This window comes from Frankliniella occidentalis, unplaced genomic scaffold (genome assembly GCF_000697945.3).
Source record: "Frankliniella occidentalis isolate FOCC.00 unplaced genomic scaffold, Focc_3.1 Scaffold7, whole genome shotgun sequence".
Lineage (NCBI taxonomy): Eukaryota > Metazoa > Arthropoda > Insecta > Thysanoptera > Thripidae > Frankliniella > Frankliniella occidentalis.
In genome coordinates this window covers 3020336-3038779 of record NW_026267137.1, presented here as the reverse complement: position 1 = coordinate 3038779, position 18444 = coordinate 3020336, and the positions used below count along the sequence as shown (strand labels likewise).

The following is an 18444-nucleotide window of genomic DNA, read 5'->3' as shown; positions in this document are numbered from 1 at the left end:
CAACCATTTAACTAATACCTCTTTGAGCGGCAGACCCATTTTCCGCCTGTCATTACATTCCAGCGTCCTACTACATTTTGTGCTCGTGAAAGGAAAGGGGTGTTAGAATCGTTGACTCGCACCGATCCATTCAAACGTACTTTGGCGCTGGGCCGTACAGAGCGCGCCCGCGTCGGTCCCCCACGCGGCAAAATTTTTCTAAAGTTACTCGCCCCGACCTTACATCTTACGCAGGTCGTTGACTATGGCCGCGTAGTGTCGTGCAAGTCTCCCGCGATTTGTTGTGCGCGACCTCGCCGAGCCCTCGCCGCAGTGATTATTTTGATGCCTGTTGGTCCCAACCGTCGCCGCCAGTCCGTCTACTTTCGCTGCCATGGGTGCCTACTTGTCAGAGCCGTTGACCGAAAAGGCATCCAGTGATGAAACCAACGAGTACCTCGAGTGCGGGCTCAGCTCCATGCAAGGCTGGCGCATGACGCAGGAGGTGAGATTTTCCCCTTAGAAGTGTTCGTTGCTCTTGACAAGGGGGCGCCGGGGCCCCTGTGACTCTATGTCGGCATTTGCACGCGTGCGAGGCGCTGGCTCCTAGTTGGAACCGTACCGGTGCGCCTCTGTTCGCCCACCAATGTGCCTTTGTGTTGGCGGCCGGCCTGGGCTCGGGCCTAGCCTTGCCGGTGTAGCTGCCGCCCTCCCCACGGCCACTAATATTGCATGTTCATTGTTGCTATGGGTGGGGCCGATCTTTAATGACGCCTCCCTATCAAAGTTCCGGAATACTGAGAATCAGCACTTTTGCCTTTGTAATGCTCGGCTAGCCCTCCTGAGCCATGCTTTGTCCTAGGCTACAGTCCAATCAATAGTAGGCTTGGGTTATGTTTTATCACAGATGCATTTCTTTGAGTTTTGGCCACTAGAATAGTTTTGGGATGCTTACGTTTACTCTGCCTGGTAGTGAGTGAATTTTCTTTGCGTTAACTGCAGAGGGCATCGATTTAATGTGTGTGGGTTTTTTCAGGATGCACACAATGCCGTTTTAAACTTCGATGATGGAACCTCTTTTTTTGCGGTATATGATGGGCACGGAGGTCATGAGGTTGCAGCATATTGTGCTGAGCATCTCCCAAAGTTCCTCAAGAACATGGATCAATATAAAAAGGGGGAGGTTATTGAAGCTTTAAAACAAGCGTTCTTGGGCTTTGACAATACCCTTACCAAACCAGAAGTCATCTCTGTTCTCAAGGAGTTAGCTAAAAGTGGTGAAGATGGACAGTCAACAGGTTAGTGTGAACTCGCTTTGAGAAAGACTTTGCCATGCAACTATACCTTTAGTTCTATATTTGTTATTTTACCCCTCCTCAAGATGACGACGATGATGATGATATGAGCAATCTCAAAGAAGAGGCTTCTATGCCCATAGAAGAACTTCTTGCCAAATATCATAGTGAGGGTGGACTTGGCGGGCTGAAGAAGCTTAAAGATGGTATGACTGTTGACGTAATTTTTTTCACACATTAGGATGTATTTATGCCCGAATCTATCCATCAATCATTATATCTTTTTTCCAGGGAGCATACCTCCTTCTCCAGCTTTAAAACCCAAAAGAGGAACCAGTTCAGCTGCTGGTTGTTCAAGTTCTTCTGATGGACCGTCTGCTTCAAGTTCAGGCTCTGGTTCAGGTTGCAGTTCATCTTCAGCTAGTGCTGACCAAGTTTCAAGCTCTTCAGCAAGAGCTTCAAATTCCAATGAAGTAAACTCAAGCGATGATGTGCCAGGTATTTTATATCATTTAGGCTTATTCTGGGACTTATGCTAGTATATTTTATCGTATTTTTATGCAATTTTTGTGGTTTGTATAAAAAATTAAATCATAATTTGAAATTTTTTAGATACACAGACTAACAGCCCATCACCAGATGTAGGGTCGTCTGGTGATGTTAAAATCAAGGATGATAAAGATGTTGGATCATCTGGTGATGTTGGAGTTAAATCAGAGAAGGCTGCTGAAGGAGTGAAAGAAGAGGCAGTTGTATCCAGTGGAAGTAGCAGTTGCAATGGTTCCTCCCAAAATGGTGCTGTGGATAGTACAGAGAAAAAAGAAGTAAATGGAGAAGTAAATCATGAAATTAAAAAGGTATACAATCTATAACTTTATGGATGCCTGTATCTACTGAGCTTATTTTTTCAACTGAACTATAAATTTCTACATTGCAGGAAGAGAGCGATAGTTGTAGTAAAACTGATGCAGTGTCTTCTAGTTCGCCATCCAAAGACTCTTGCACAAATGGTGAAGTATCTCCAAAGCAAGAAGTTCGAGTGAAGGGCAAAGGCAAGGCAAAGGACAAATCCCCTCGCCCTGATCCTGAAGCTGAGGTATAATCCAGTGCAAGCTTTACTGTGTAATCCTCTTTGTTGTAATTAGTTAAATCTAAAGAGCCTTTGCATTCTAGGAGGAATCCCTCAAACGACCAAAGATGCAGCGACCAACTAGGGTCAGCACTCTTCAGATGTATCGCAATCTCATTAAAGCTTCAAAGATAATAAATGATGATTCTGATGATGACTCTGAAGATGAAGACGATACAACTTTTGATGCTGGTGCTGATGATAGGTAAGTTTTAATATTGTTAAAACTTGGTCTATTGAGGTTCTCCTTTGTCTAAGCATCCTGTCTATTTTTCTCAGCGATGAGGATGTTGATGAAGCAGCTGAAGATGAGGAGGAAGATGAAAGTGAGGATGAAGAGGAAGAGAGCATGGACGAAGAGGAGGATGAAGAAGAAGATGAGGATTGTGAAGAGTTTGGAATGGGTGGAATGAAAGAAGAGGTAATTTTTGTCTATTTCTTCAGATTGCTTGTTTGTTATTAGAAAACTAATATTTCACTACTTTTCAGCCTGGAGCTGATAGTGGTTGCACAGCAGTTGTTGCCCTTCTTAAAGGCAGAGACTTGTATGTGGCAAATGCTGGTGATTCACGATGTGTGGTCTGCCGCAATGGAACTGCAATTGAAATGAGCCTCGATCACAAACCAGAAGATCCTCTTGAGTGGCAACGTATTCTCAATGCTGGCGGCAAAGTAACATGCGATGGGAGAGTGAATGGTGGGCTCAACCTTTCACGTGCTATAGGTAAGTGATAGCTTTTTGTTTTGTTGAAACTATTTTTTTATATTTTACAAGTGATCTTCACATTACGCGCTTACTCTTTTTCAAGGTGATCATGCTTACAAGCAAAATAAAGAGAAGTCTGATACTGAGCAAATGATTACGGCTTTACCTGATGTTAGGACCTTAAGAATCAATCCAGATGAAGATGAATTTATGGTTTTGGCCTGTGATGGCATCTGGAATTATTTATCAAGCCAAGAAGTGGTTGATTTTGTCCGTAAGAGGATTCAGGATGGAAAACTCATAGTTTCCCAGATTTGTGAAGAGGTATTGTTTTGTCATGTTTTACTTCCTTCATCACACATTTTCAAAACAACCATATAATCCTTTTTTTAAAATTTTCAGCTCTTTGATCACTGTCTGGCACCCAACACCTTGGGTGATGGTACTGGTTGTGATAATATGACTGCTGTCATAGTTAAATTCCGGCCAGAACTTTCCAAGCTTCCTGTCACCCTGACTAGTGACAGCGTGTTTGAAAATCCAGTCAAGAATGAGAAAGCGGACCCAGCTTCTGAAGCTGAAGGAAAATGCAAGGTGAAAGCTGAAGTTGATGGCATTAAAGAAGAGAGCAAAGAAGTACCTAGTGATGAAGTGAGCACATCAAATTCAGCTAAAAGAGCTGCAACTGAAATAGATGGTTCCAATGGTGCAGAGCATGAGCAGCCCGAAAAGAAGATCAAGAAAGAGTCTGAGGACACTGCTGCTAGTTCTTCATTAGACTCTGAAGCTGTTGCAGTTCAAGTGTAATTTATAGATGCTGAAATGGGGTTTTGAAGTAACCCTGCAAATGAGGTGGGAAAAGTTGAAGACTGATTCTGATGGCCAGTGGGGCCTTTCTAAGTGAACTGACTTTTGAAACTCAGTGTTCAGTGGGCTAAGTTTTTAGAGGGAAATTTGTGAAGTGCACTCAGTGACCTTCTGTTAATGTGGGCATATCATAAATTTTTCAATTGGAAAAATTTAAGACATGCATGCATGTGTGAATGTGATGCTAAGTGTGATTGTGAATATTTTGTGGATGGATGGATGAATGAATTTATGAATGAATGCATGTATGACTGAATGTGTGTGAAGAGTATCTGTGCCTGTATGTTAAATGAATCCAAAACTTTGTAGGACTGTAGGAATTTCCTTTGTTAATTTTATTCTTTAGAATCCACAAATCAATCATCCATTTTTGAATGGATAGGGGCAGAGTGCATATTTTAATGTCTGTAAACAAATTAAACCTGGTTCTGTATGTTTTAGTTTGGTGTAGTAAGTGTGCCTGTTTCCTTGACTTTCTTATGGAGAATATTATGTACTTTGCCCTGTACCCAGTGAGCTGGAAACATAATTTGCACTAAATTAATATAATTGGAGCTTTGATAAACCATGTACCTTAAAAGCTCTATTTCATCATGTGTAATACAGCAACTTCTGCAATGCCTGTGTTATCCTATTATTTATTTGTTTTACCATTTGCCTTCATGTGAAGGGAAGTGATTTTCTGTGCCAAGGAAAGAGTGATAGCACTTATTATTTTTTTCGTTTTTTTGAAAATTTGTATTTAACTCTTTGGCATTTCTGTAGGCAGTGTCAAATGTCAATCTACATGACATTAATTAGCAACCTTTACATACAGTAATGGAGCGTTGTTCCTGCATTCATAGGATGCATTAATGAGTATTTTGACACTCTACTGAGTTTTTTTTTGTGTGTTTCATAGTGTTTGTCTGCATTCTAAGATCATTTGCTTTCAATATTGATTTTTTTCATTTTTGAATGTACACAGTGCATCAGCTGTATCTTTTACAGAAGGGGTGGTCCTTTTTACTCGGTGAATTTTATTTTATGTAATGTAGACTCTGTAATATTTTCTCTGCCAAATGCTTGATGTATCTCACTGTGCTATTGGTGTGCTCCAGTATCAATGTCCATTCCAAATTTGACCGTCAGGCTTTTATGAAAGTGTCAAATAACACAGTAAAGGCATTTTCAGACATCACAAATTCGTTTTTATTCCATTCCCCCACTATGCTGGCAACAAAGGACGCAATTAAAGCCTACAAATATCCGCTGTCTGTTATGGAGGCTGGCACGAGGCCCTCCCTTCCGTGACGGTCCTGGACTCGCAGCCACCCGCTGTCCTCGTTCTCCAAGATGGCGACGACGTCGCCCCGCGCTAGACTGAGGCCGAAGCCGGTGTACGTTCTCTGTACAACCACGAGCGTGCCCGGTCGTGAAGACGCCGTGGTGGATGCGGCCCAGACGGCGGAGCCGCCGGTGCAGGCCTGGATGTAGAGGGCGTCCACCCTCTGCTCCGCGCGCCGGGCCTCGAGGAGGTGCTCCAGGTTGAGCGCACGGCGACCCCGGCCGGCGGCAGCGGCAGGCCGCCTGGAGCTGTACGCACTGCGGGAGAGGGAAGTACCGGTCAGGGTTCTGCCTGCCGAGGGCACCGGAGGGAACTGGAGCGCCGGCCGAGCGGGGGCTTACCTCTCTGAACGCGTGTCCCCAATCTTGTCCGTGTCCGTCCTGTTGCCCGAGCACAGGGCCGGGTACGGGAAGATGTCTGAGGCCGTGTCCCAGCAGGGGCCCGGCCTCTGCCCCGCGCCGCGCGGCGAGGGCGACGACGAGGAGGCGGCGGCGGCCGCGGCGCGGACCTCGGCCACCCTGGTCGGGGCCTCATCGGCGGCCTCGGCGCGCTGCGGCGGGATGATGCCCAGCGGTAGGCAGGACGTGTAGCGGACGTAGCCCTCGTGGCCGTGGGGGGTCTGCGCGTAGAGCCAGCCAGACGCGCGGAACACGCCGTTGACCACCATCCCCAGCGGCAGGGGCACCTGGCGGCGAACAGTAGACGGGGTGGTAGAGACGGTCTCGACACGCACGCGGGTCCGGGCCAGGGACACTCACCTCCTCCTGCCAGCCGCCCTCCCGCGTCCGGTACAGCGTGCAGGCGGCGGCGAGCACCATGGGGATGTTGGCCGGACTCTGGATGGAGGCCTGCAGGCAGTCGACGGGCGAATCATGTCGAGAGTGTAGCAGAGCTGGCGCAAGCAAGACAGAATGCACTAGTAGTTTACCTTGGCGAGGAATCCGTCCACGTCCTCTATGTCGTACCCAAAGCAGGCCCTGGACTGCGCGGCCCTGCTATGCCGGGGCGACCTGGCGGAGGGCCTGGACCTGGAGCACCCGCTGGAGGGCTTGCTGGAGCGGCCGCGGTGGTGCCGGTGCCGCCGGCTGTGGCTGTGCGGCTGACGCGAGGGCGGCGACGACGATCCGGACCGGGCCTCCGTCCTGCAGAGCGAGGCAGAGCCGGGGTCCAGCACCCTATCACGTTGGCACACACACTCATCTCACCGCTTGCCACCCACCTGGACCTGGAGGAGGGCGTGGTGGTGGAGCAGGTCCTCGCGGTGGTCCTCCCCGCGTCGTGCTGGCGGTCCTGGCGCGGCGGCCAGGGCGGGTGCTGGTGCTGCGTGGGCAGGGTGCGTGCCAGCGTCCGGCCGGGGAGGCTGCCGGCCAGGCCGTCCAGGCCGTACGGGTAGCCGCCGGGGCTGTAGTACCTGTAGGACAGCACAGTGAAGGCACGACTGCCGCCGGGCCGCTCCCTCGCCCTGATGCCCCACCCGCCGCTGAGGGCATAAGTGTTTAATAAGCGGAGGCTGGACCGTGGTCGTGAGTCCCGGGCCAGACCGCTATCAAAGCGGCCGCGAGCCGCCGCCGCCGGCCCAGCGTGGCGTGCACGATCCCACACACCCTCCCCCCTTCCTCTGGCCCTCTTTATTTTCCTTATTTTTGCTCAGTGTTATTGATCGGGATCCTCTTCTTCGGCTAGTTGACTGGACACCGACAGGACACGGCCTTCCCACGATGCGGCCGTTCAAGGTGGGAGAGGGGGGCGCTGCTCCAGCCTATCCCCCTCCCCTGTCAGTGCCCGTGGTCTTCCCTCGCCCCCCGCCGCGCCGCCGCCACAAGTAACCAGGAAACCTCCGCGCCACTCTCCCCGCCGTGCTGGCTGCCGGTCAGCTGCCCGGCGAAGGCATCCAGCAGCGGCTGGCATCTTGCAGCTGCCGCTGGCATCTCCATCCGAAAGTAACGAAACCAGCGCGATGACAAGACCATCAAGTTTGCTTCGCGTCGCTTGAGAACTTGGAAATGAAATTCGATCTGCTCGTCGCGGCGCGCCGCGCGGGGCGGGCGCGGCACGGCTGGTCAGGCAGAGCCGTAAAAACGCGGGGGAAACTGGAATCGGCCATCGCGATCGAGCGGGGCCAGGCAGGACGGGGGCGCCATCGCTGGAATGTGTCCAGGATTTTGAAAACACTACGCACCCATGCGATGCGAGCGAGAGCAGGAGGTGAACAGCAGCTCCGTCGCGTTTTCGCCGCTGTTTTCGCTTCGTTTGTCCTGCGCGGGCGCGTCCTTACCTCTCGTGCGCTCCAATGACGTCCGGTGGGTTGTCCAGGGGCATCACGATGACGGCGTCGTCCTGGTGCGCGGCAGCCGCAGTGCCGCCGGCCTCGGCCCCCTTGGCGCCGCCGGCGGCACCTCGCGAGGGGCAGAGCGAGCACAGCCGGCCCCGCAGCAGGCGGCGCGCGGACCGCGACGAGCTGGTGGCGCCCATCCTGCCGCACCTGCAGCAGTACAAGGAGGTCGCCTCCGTCAGTGGCCGTCCCTGCACGCCGTCCTGCACGCCGTCCTGCACGCCGTCCTGCACGCTGTCCTGCACGCAGTGGGAGTGAGCGCGCCCGGGCCAGCCAGGGCCGGGGCTGGGACGCGGTGCCTTACCGGCACAACGATTACAACGGTACCGGGCCGGCCGCCCCCGCACTCCGCCCCCGCACCTCTCCCAGGCGACTGGCGAGAGAGCGAGAGAGAGAGAGAGAGAGGGAGAGAGAAGGGGTAGGGGGGGGGGGAGAACGGCGGGGCAATTGAATCGAGCCGAATCGCAAGAAGCCTGCACCTGGCTGAGGAAACAGCAGCATTGGTTCGGTAATGAGCGCTGAGGGGGGAGGGGGGGATGAGAAGGGCGGGTGTGTGTGTGAGAGAGAGAGGTCGATAGGGAGGGATTGATTCCCCGGGACTCCGCGGACGCGGCTCTCTGATGAGCCGGTGGAGTTCCCTGATGCGCACAGCACACACCACACCTGCGCCACCTGCGGCGCCACCTGAGCAAACACCTGGAGGCCCCACACTCCCCCGCGTTCGCCTCCTTATTGACTTGACTTGCCTTGCCCAATGACTGGACAGGAGACGCAACGGGACCACACCGTTTCGTTTGTTTGTTCTGAATTATCGTCATCTCTCTCTCTCTCTCGCAGACCAAATCTGCCGACTGATTCCGAAGAGCGCTCTCCTACACCTTCCGTATTGCTCCGTCCTTGTCGCACTCATGGTGCAGCTCCCCTTGAGCGCTCTTCGGAATCAGTCTGCTGGCGGCGACACCCGAATAAGACCATTAATGCCAAACGTCGATCGAACTTGAGCGAGCAGCAGAGGCCCCTTCCCCCGTCTATCGGTGAGCGTTGCGTTTCGACCAGAGGCGGAGGATCCTCTGCTTCCCACACCCGTTCGTTTCCCGCCTCGTTCCTCCTCATTGCAGGAGGGTGTGTCGGCTTAGATCGGATCGGGCCGCAGATAAATCACGGAGTAACCCCCCCTCAACTCCCCCCCCCCCCTCGGGGGCCGCAAAGACCCACACGTCTTCCGACCGATTACATTTCTTTTTGTACGTGTGCGTGTCACTGGGGCTATAAAAAGAAGAAGGCGGGAAGTAGTCACCTAATGGAAAACTAATAGACCGACGGCGAAGAGTTGTAAAAAGTGGTCGTTTTAGGGAGCGGAAAAGACAGTACCGCAACACTTTCTTTCGCGGTGCCGTCGTGTGCAGTACTAAACGGTCTCGGGCGGTCCTGGCGACTGCCGAATCGAACAGCAGCTCTTCGATGACGCGGAGGGAGGGGGGGGGGGGGGGGGGGGGGGGGGCTAAAGCCCTTAAAGTCCGCCCGGAGGCCCGGTGGGCTGTTTTGGGGGACGTCTATCATCTTTTTAGTATCGGCGCAGCGGCGGCAGCAGTGGCACCCGGTCGTAAAGCGGTGACCGAAACTTGCGATAAATTACAGCGGTATTGTGTGTGTGTGGGGGGGGGGGGCGTCATGCGTGCCTGCGTGCGTGCCTGCCTGGTGTCGATATCCCACCTACATATCGACCTGCTATGAAGCGAGCATGCAAGGATAAGCGAGGAACATGACGTCACAGTAATCATTCCCTTTTCCCACGTATCCGCCCCGCCCCGCCGGCCCGGCCCGACTGGCCAGCCGGTCGAAGCGATTGAGCAGAGCAGCGTTTCCACGAGAAAACAATCGTGCCGTCTCGTCCAGGCGGCCTGCGGCTGCGGCGCGCCCCGCCCCGCCCCGCCCCGCCACGAGCCATCCCGTGATCGACGGCCAAGATGGGCTCATGGGTATGGACCGTATGGACGGTGCGGTGCGGGCGGACCCCGAGGACTCCTCCCCCGATAAGTACTGGTCCTGGTCCGAGGCAAGGTGGCGCTGCGTGCGGCCGGCGGGGCGGGGCGGGGCGCGGCCGCGCGGGGCCCGCTGGGTTGGGTTCTCTTCCCCCTCGAGCCTTGGTCCTCCCTCTGGTCTCGCCCACGCACCTCGACCTCCAGGGCTCCAGACTTGCTCCAGGGATGCGCCCACTTCCGGGGCTGAGGGAGGCAAGGGCCAGCACGCACGATAATAAACGCGGCTGCTGACGACGGCGAGGGTCAAGTTCAAGCTCCAGGCTCCACACGCACGCCCGTGCGACACGCACACACACGCTCCCCACGACCCTTTTCGCGTTCGCGCCGAACTTCTCTGTCTCTCTCTCCGGTCGGCGGCGTGCGCTTTCTTTATATTTAATACAACTGGTTTCCCCAAATATCCTTTTATCCCCCTCGCGGTATGGCGCTGCTCCCGCGCGAGGGGCCCCGGCCTGCGGTGGGGCAGGCGGGTGGAAGGGGGAGCGGGCGGTACTGCAGTACCGAGAGGGCCATTACCTGTGACCCCTGACCCCTCCCGACCCCCCTCGGCCCCGGCCCTGTCCAAACTTAATATGTGTGTGGCAGACTGATCCGCCCATGCCTTCCCCGCCCCTTCTCTCTCTCTCCCTCTCTCCCTCCCTCCGCGGCACCTGTCCTCTTCTTTTACCACTCTCCTGGTTTCTCATGCCGAAGGGCCCCCCCGGCCCGGCCTTCCCTTCAATCGGGGCAACAACACTCTCGCGTGCCCAGGAACAGTGTGATTAGCCCGTGAGACTGTCGGGGAGGCCTGGGGGGCTTATTGGCACCCACCCACAACACTTTGGAGGGGGGGGGGCAGACACGTTACTGGGAGTGCATTCACTCACCCGAATCACATTCCTAGATTCGCGTGAGCCCGGTCCCTTTCGGGTTTGGATCTGCCGGGGATAACACATAAAACGGGGCACATCGGATGAGGTCGCTATAATTGGCTTAACTATAGGTGTCGTTGGACACATATGCGCGTTTCAAATCTCCATATGAATAAGTATTACTTTTACACGTCTCATAATGTGTTTTAAGAATTTGTGCGGCCTAAAGAAAACCACCCACATTCGTACTTAAACCGTACTGCGTGCAAGCGAGCAGGTTGGTTTGCCTGTAGTTATTGCATGTGACCATTGCGCCTTACGGCCCAGAGCTAAGGTAGCCCATCCACACACGTGCGGCACGGAATAACTAAATAAGCATCGGCACGAGTTCGGACGACGCTGTATTTCATTCGCCTGGTATATCACAGGGCGATTCCAGGGAGACATTGTAAAAAATGGACACTCGCAAATATTCGAGTGACGTACGGACAACCCGGCCTGGAATTGCTCCGACTACACGACGCAACCATACCGTAGAGCACGTCGTGAGTTACTGTAGATCAAAACGTACCGCATGTACCTCTCTTAAGCACAAAGTAGACGCCTGGTTAAGCACAGCATCACAATTTTGCCCTCACCTGAAGCGTTTTGCTTTCTCCTGCGATGATTTTTCTTGTCGTCTTCCGCAAGTTCTGCTAGCAAGTGACGCCCGTAGTTTTCGGCATCATGACTGAGAGCGCCGTTGGCGGGGAAGCAGCAAAGAAGTAGCAGCAGTGGGACGCTAGCAGCAGCAGTGGGACGCGAAGCGCCGGCCGGGGGAAGTCCTCGCCCGCGCCGCGCAGCTCGGCAGGGGGGCTCTGCAATATACCCGCGGCCTCCAGCCAGTGGCGGTCCGGTCCAGCGGGCGCCAGCATCCAGCACCGACTAAAAGGCCGGCCCGGCTCAGCCCGGCTCAGGCGCTAGACCGCAGCGCAGGACCGCAGGGGTCGGGTCAGTCAGGACCAGTCGGCTCGGCCAGGACTCCCCGCCCTCCACCCTCCGCGCGGCGCTCGCCGGCGCGATGCTCGCTCCTCTCGCTTTGCCGGCACGACGATTCGGAAAGGTTATGCGGATGGAGGTGGAAGTCCCGGTCCCCGACACTAGGTAACTAGAGGCGTCGCGGAGGGAAGGAACCCAAGTCACCAGCGTGTTTAAGTACTTCACATCACTTTTATTTCTCATACACACGTTAATGATATAAAACAATACGATGGATGGTGGGTCCAATAACATCAACCCCTATTTCTCGAAACAAGAAAACTGTTCACACTGTACCAAAGATGACATCAAGACAAATCAACCCAAAGATGACATAAACTCACTAGTCTATAGAAAAAAAATATTCATTAAAATACATCACAAAGATAATAGCATTTATCAAGTTTGGAACATGATCTGCGATCTATTCAAACAACAAATCTTTGGCAGATAATGAGTACAGGCTAATTTTGAACACATGTAGAACAGTTTTGATTGAAGACTAAATACTGAAATTTGGAATGTAAAGCCAAACTAAATACACAATTTTAAATGATTATCTAACAGAAACTCCAAAAAACTTAATACTTGGTTAACAGTTAAAAAACATTGGGCTGAAACATGAAAAAAGAAAAACTAAGGTGGGGGTATTACTGGTTGCATACAAGATCCACCTGAAAATTCTTATTAAATCTACACTGAATAAATGTCTTTGAGAGTAAAAAACCAGGATAACAAATTCCAACTTAAATACAAAAATATACTATAGATCACAAAACTATGCAAATGACATTGTACAGTATACAAAAATATGTACAAATGGGAAAATGTCAACAATTACTTTCCTAAACAACACACAGCAAAGACTGTGAAAATTTAAAAGCTGAAAAAGACAATGCAGGAGTATATATATGACCCACAGTATCCTATCACAACGGTTCATTTATGTTAGCCTAGAAAAAACAACAACAACAAAAATAACTGTTTATCAAAAGTGAATGCATGGGAATGATTATCAGTATTTCTCAATAACAAAGCCACAACTAGTCATCTTTGAAAGTAACTACAAGAGTACATTAAGCTTGATCAGGCAATATAACAATAGAAAATACAATCTGCTAACTCATCTTTGAGTCCAAATACTTCTAATGCCTACATAAATAGGACAGTGCCAAGAATAGACATATATGTGTACTTTTCTTTTGAAAACACTGAATTTATATGCTTTGACCCTGTCGACTTTGAATGAGCTTTTGAAGACCAACTACAGAGAACATGTTAAAAGTGAAGCCAGGTAAATGACAACATTTGTAGGTAAAAGTTGAAATGCAATATGGCAACTCCAATTAATACAAAACTTGTGCTGGTTTGATCATTCTAGTTTAAATGTAATACACATTTTAAATTGATGAGCTTTAATAGGAAATACCGGTAATAAAAATGCAGCAATAGAGGTCCAGTATGGTTCCTCTTACAATAGATGACTCTTAGACACTTTAAAGCTTACTTGATCATTTTACCCAGGCAGTAGTTATTAAAACTACAGGTTAAAATTAATTTGGGAGAGTCAAGTAGTTACAACAACTACTCAACAGACTTTTTAACCTACCAAGTAGATGAATAAATGATAAAATATGTATAAGGGCAGTTACAATTTTCCATTTAAATGAAAAGGAAACCAACGGAATCCTCCCAAAAAATATTTGACTCACCTGTCAAAGATTGTTACTATAACTACATTACTTTCTTGCTGAATGAGACTAGAAGAAAATACATTAAAATGTATGAAGACAGCAATGAATGGAAAGAGAATGAACTGAAATTTTGAGTTTTAAATTATGCAAACAAATGAAAATCAGAGCTTAATTTTACAGATTTACTGAAGCACAGCAACAAACCACAGCCAGTATGATGTATCACACCTTGCAGAACATTTATCTAACATTATTCTATGAGTGCTGTCTCTCAGTTACGTACATACATTTATTTGATAAACAGTGCCTGACAACATTTAGAGTCAAATTCTGACATTTTCATGATGGAGAACATGTTTGATACAGAATCAATCTGATAAGTCAATTTGCCTAGAAATCCTAACGTTCACAATAATTTGGAGAGGTGGGATCTGCATTATCTCCAGTTGCAGCTGAAGATTCACCATTGCTTACAATTGTGTCTTCTGGTTCAGGAGCTAAAACTTCCTCAGCATCGAGGCTAATCTCTGCAAGACGCAGATCTAAAGCATTTGCTACATCAGGTTGGGATACAAACACTTCAATAGGTATACTGGAGGAAGAAGTTCCATTTTGGAGAGGTGTTGTAGTTCTATCACTGGGACCAGTTGTCTGATTTCCTGTTGGTAAGGAATCTGCTGGAAACTGTAAATCCATGTCAGTGCGAGGCTCTTCAGATGTAATGATGCTACTAGTTGGGAGTTTGGCTGATTTAATTTGACGCAGTTCTTCATTTTTTTGTTTCCAGGCTTCCCACTCACTCTTGTAGGGAGTAAGCGGTATGACAAAAACTGAAATGTCATCAATTGTTCCAGGAGCACCACCAGTAGTTTGCCAGTTATGACCTTCTGGTTTTCCTCGAGAGTGCATAACCAAATCTTGAGCAGCAGATGTAAATCTAAAAATGATAATAATGGTCCGGTAATAGAATCATTCATTACTGTGCAGATAAATAATGAACAAGAGATTACAAAATTGTCATACCTATATTTAGCATTTGCTTTGTCACCAAAAGGAAAGTTCTGAAGAGAGTGTTGGACTATCTCAGCTGTCCTCTCATTGCTAGTTACATCCCATAAACCATCAGTTCCCATGACAAGTACATCCGATTCATTAATTTTCTGAGCTTCAATGTTGTAGATTTTGACCTACAAAAATAATAACAAGAAAACTAACATTTAAAGAGAAGGCGTGTAATAAACCTACCTAATTATGTATTTGTTCAGCTTTTACAAACCTCAGCATGAGAGGAAAGAAATGGTTTGATTGGAGTGTTATGAATGATGGATCTTAATTCATGGTCACCCAATCCTCTGGTGACACCAATTGTGGCAAGAAGGCGACTCTGAGGAAAAAAGCAGTTATAAATGAAAATACTTAAACTTAGATATGAAATTCCAGTGAGTAAAAGTGCAAATACTAACTCTTTTTCCTTCTCCTGTCACAACTGGGGTGCGGAGGTCTTCTGGGGCACAGGTTTTGTATGCCCAGCCAGTCATGAAAACATCTCTGTATAATATTTTACGACCCATTAAAGCTCGCCCTGGTCGAGGATTGTACTCAAGATGGGTGAAATTGTCGGAAAGAAGCTCAGGTTTATGAGCAGCCTGCAGGAATTAAAACAAATATTTTGAACAGTTGAGCATTTAACTGCATAACTACTTTGAGCACTATCAAATGGATTCAGGGTTGGGTGGAAAGTCCTTTTACAACCGTACCAATTGCTGAAGTCTTCGACGCTCTGTACTTGGAGTAAAATCGTTTGACATAGGGTAAGGTTTTCCAAGGGAGCAGCGAACAGCTCTTGAGTCACCAGCATTGGCGACATATAATTTTCCCGCAATGAACAACGCTACCACACAAGTGCATCCTCCCTTCATAACATATTTTTTCTTGTCTTCGCCAATTTGAGCATCCTGATAAGAGTTGAATGTAAATTTAGGTGAACACAAATAACTTTTCATACATCAGGGTTTACCATCTGCTTATCATACCATTTCATTAAAAGCAAGTTCCAGCGCCCCTGTGATAAAAGCATCAACTGGAAGTGCTTTTTCTGGAAACCAAAGAGCCATTCCTCTGTGTGTAGATGCTTCCATGTGACCATGAACTCCATTGTTTCCAAGTTCCAATGGTGGAAGAACATGATCAATAACATCCATTAATTTTTTCTGAAAAATATCCAACTAATTAAAACCACATCTTGATAATATTCAAAATTTCAGATAAGACAAATTTCTTACATGGACAATATTGTGAAGTTGATTTGCTGCTGCAACTGCTGCTCCATAGCCAGCATGACCATCGAAAAGTGCAAAGTATGTATATGGCATCCCTGCACCCTGAATATGTTTCTCTGACTCCCGTACAAGTATTCTTTGCTGGACACAGGCTTGGTCCTCGTTCCATGTTGACTTTCCAGCGTTCACAGTTCTGTGGCAAAGAATTGTACATAATTTTAGGAGCTACTTCCTAGGATAGAATCTATTTTTTCTATACAGACAAGAAACTAAAAAACATAGGGGAATATATCAAACAGCTACTGACAAAAAACATTATGCTGACAGGGTTAAATAACAAGACTTACTCGGCATATCCACTCAACCAGGGTATTTTCGAGATGTCCCTGGGTACGATAATGGGCCTGATTTGGTGATCAGCGGACACTTGAACCTCATCTTGTTGAAACAACAAGAAATGGGGCCTTGCGTATGGAAACTTGGGTACCCGCGTTCTACTTTGGTCTTCTCCGTCTGCGACTGCAGGCAGAGCCTCTACTCCACCCACAGCGTTGTACAAGGCGTTTCGAACTTTGCTGAACATGGTAAAGACCGTTGATCAAGACTTAGACGCGAATATTACCCCCATCTTCAAGGGGCATCAACTAGAAAACAAACAACGACATAACCCCTTTGAGCCAGTTGTCAAACTACACGGCCCCCTTGATTTTTCGGAGATTTTGAGAAACGTCAGGTGAAAGGTAGCATGCTAGACAACACGATTTTCAAAAAAAATATTCTTACTGCGGAAATATATTCATTTTGTTAGAGTCTTGTCGAAATTTCAATTTTTTTCTTTGACATTTCAGGTACTTTTTAATTAGCTAAAGCTTTACTGATGAAGTTTTCTTGTTGAAGAAAATGTCTTAATTTTTCTTGGTTGTTGCGACTGTGAGGAATTTAAAAACAAAAATCTAGAGGGCGTATAACATGCTGCAGACGACAGCGGCAACATATGGTCGGGTTGTGCTTGCATTCGGCTTGTGTACATTTGTGAATTGCCGAAATGGGTAAAACTTCAAAGGATAAGCGAGATGTATACTACAGATTGGCCAAAGAAGAAGGATGGCGTGCGAGGAGTGCTTTCAAGTTAATGCAAATTGATGACGAGTTCAAACTTTTGGAAGGTGGGCTAATATATTTAACCTAACTCACTCCATTATCAATAATTATGTTGTGGTGTTTACAAACGACTCAACTTCATTCTCGTTGATTTCAGGTGTTAAGAATGTTGTCGATTTATGTGCTGCTCCAGGAAGTTGGAGTCAAGTCCTTGCCAAGCGGTTACACAAGTAAGAATACTTCATTCGCTTTGTTACAACCACCTTAGAAATATTTCCATACAACATTTGAATTTTCAGAGATGGCTTTGACAATGCTAAAATTGTGGCTGTAGACCTACAAGCTATGGCACCACTCAAAGGTGTCATACAGCTGCAAGGTGATATTACTCAAGTGTCTACTGCAAATGCCATAATCGACCACTTCAAAGGAGAATCGGCAGATTTAGTTGTGTGCGATGGTGCCCCTGATGGTAAGAAAGAAACTTTGTATAGCAGTATCTGTTAACCTGTCTTATAGTTGTGTTTTTAAATGCATTTCTTCCTTTGTGTAGTCACAGGACTTCATGAGATGGATGAATATATTCAAGCGCAGCTCCTTCTTGCTGCACTAAACATTACTACGCATATTTTGAAACCAGGGGGGGCGTTCTTGGCTAAAATATTTAGGGGCAAAGATATAACTTTACTTTATTCACAATTGAAACTTTTTTTCCCAAATGTGACTGTTTCAAAACCTCTCAGCAGTAGAAATTCTAGTATTGGTAAGTTGTTAGCAAGTACTAGCAGGTAGATTTTTTTTTTTTTTTTGAGAGAGAGCGTGAGATGTGTATAATATGTGATACTGAACTTTATTTGCAGAATCTTTTGTTGTTTGCCAAAATTATTCACCTCCTGCCGATTATGTTCCAAACATGAGCAATCCTTTACTGGATCACAAATACACTGATTGGAATGAACTAACAGGCTCCAACAGAATAATTGTTCCATTTTTAGCCTGTGGTGATTTAAGTGCTTACGACTCTGACACAAATTACCCCTTGGAGGTAAACAATTTAATAATTTAAATAAGCCTGATCAATATTAAATTGTCCTGCAGGTAACATTTTGATTGTTTTCTTTTTAGCTGGAAGGTAGGCAACCATATGTCTATCGCCCACCAGTGCAATCACCCATTAAACCGCCTTATGAAGAATCAATTCACTTGAAGAAATGCAAGGCCTTGGGTTTATGTGTGGATTCAGCATCACCATCCGAGGACCAGAAAGAAAATGTACAGTCAACTGTAGAGGAGGTAGCTAAGCTTAGCCTTGGTGCAAGTTGTTCATCTGGAAATGAGGTAAATTAGTCAAATTTATTTCTGATAAGTGATCAAACGCGGAACATTATTCACATCACCTTGTGATTGTATTTGTGTAATTTACATCTCAAAATTCCATTTGCGTTTGCAACTATTTTGTGTATTTTAAATAAAAACACATCCTGTTTTCATTTTCGGTTTTTAAACAAAAAATGTATTGTATTGATTGGGGTTGACCCTTCTTTTTAACGGTCGTGGATATACATGCACTGGTCAGCTCCTACAGTGCGGTCCTCAGTTGGAATCCATTTCCTGAACTTTACCACCTTGTGTTGGGGGGGGGGGGCAAACAAAGCTTATTGTGGCCATACGTGCTGTCACATAGGACTCAGTTTGTTAAAAGAATTTGACATACGCCGTTCTTCGATGTGCAGCTAGGGGAAAGGGAGGTTGGGTGGTGCGCGCTTCACTTAAGGCTGCCCCCCCGTCCCGGTCGTGGGGGGTCGCTGAGGGGTGGGGGTGGGTT

General features: G+C 48.0%; 4 protein-coding genes across 5 annotated transcripts; 2 read left to right on the top strand and 2 right to left on the bottom strand.

Moving 5' to 3' along the window:
- Window positions 1–108: 108 nt before the first annotated feature.
- Window positions 109–5160, top strand: LOC113214647 (probable protein phosphatase CG10417). Its single transcript, XM_026434084.2, has 11 exons — window positions 109–484; window positions 1016–1277; window positions 1361–1480; window positions 1566–1772; window positions 1887–2131; window positions 2212–2370; window positions 2448–2608; window positions 2683–2824; window positions 2893–3127; window positions 3213–3433; window positions 3512–5160. The coding sequence occupies exons 1-11, from the start codon at window positions 374–376 to the stop codon at window positions 3914–3916; spliced, it is 2268 nt and encodes a 755-aa protein (XP_026289869.1). The 5' UTR covers window positions 109–373; the 3' UTR covers window positions 3917–5160.
- Window position 5161: 1 nt separating this feature from the next.
- On the bottom strand, window positions 5162–11457 carry LOC113214648 (uncharacterized). Of its 2 annotated transcripts, XM_052272948.1 has the most exons (7): window positions 11167–11457; window positions 7579–7785; window positions 6523–6714; window positions 6232–6445; window positions 6062–6151; window positions 5645–5988; window positions 5162–5560 (listed from the first exon to the last, which is right to left on the bottom strand). In XM_052272948.1, the coding sequence occupies exons 2-7, from the start codon at window positions 7773–7775 to the stop codon at window positions 5215–5217; spliced, it is 1383 nt and encodes a 460-aa protein (XP_052128908.1). In that variant the 5' UTR covers window positions 7776–7785; window positions 11167–11457; the 3' UTR covers window positions 5162–5214. The 2 variants fall into 2 exon arrangements, with proteins under 2 accessions (XP_052128908.1, XP_026289870.1); XM_026434085.2 differs by lacking the exon at window positions 11167–11457 and having other exon boundaries at window positions 7579–7964.
- Window positions 11458–11717: 260 nt separating this feature from the next.
- Window positions 11718–16224, bottom strand: LOC113214653 (protein phosphatase 1H). The gene is made up of 8 exons (XM_026434091.2): window positions 15866–16224; window positions 15522–15711; window positions 15273–15449; window positions 14997–15194; window positions 14703–14885; window positions 14516–14623; window positions 14263–14426; window positions 11718–14176 (listed from the first exon to the last, which is right to left on the bottom strand). The coding sequence occupies exons 1-8, from the start codon at window positions 16099–16101 to the stop codon at window positions 13639–13641; spliced, it is 1794 nt and encodes a 597-aa protein (XP_026289876.1). The 5' UTR covers window positions 16102–16224; the 3' UTR covers window positions 11718–13638.
- A 246-nt stretch (window positions 16225–16470) lies between these two features.
- On the top strand, window positions 16471–18109 carry LOC113214649 (putative tRNA (cytidine(32)/guanosine(34)-2'-O)-methyltransferase). The gene is made up of 6 exons (XM_026434086.2): window positions 16471–16684; window positions 16777–16849; window positions 16919–17091; window positions 17173–17382; window positions 17480–17664; window positions 17745–18109. Exons 1-6 carry the CDS (start codon window positions 16564–16566, stop codon window positions 17964–17966), a joined length of 984 nt encoding a protein of 327 aa, XP_026289871.1. The 5' UTR covers window positions 16471–16563; the 3' UTR covers window positions 17967–18109.
- The last annotated feature ends 335 nt before the right edge of the window (window positions 18110–18444 follow it).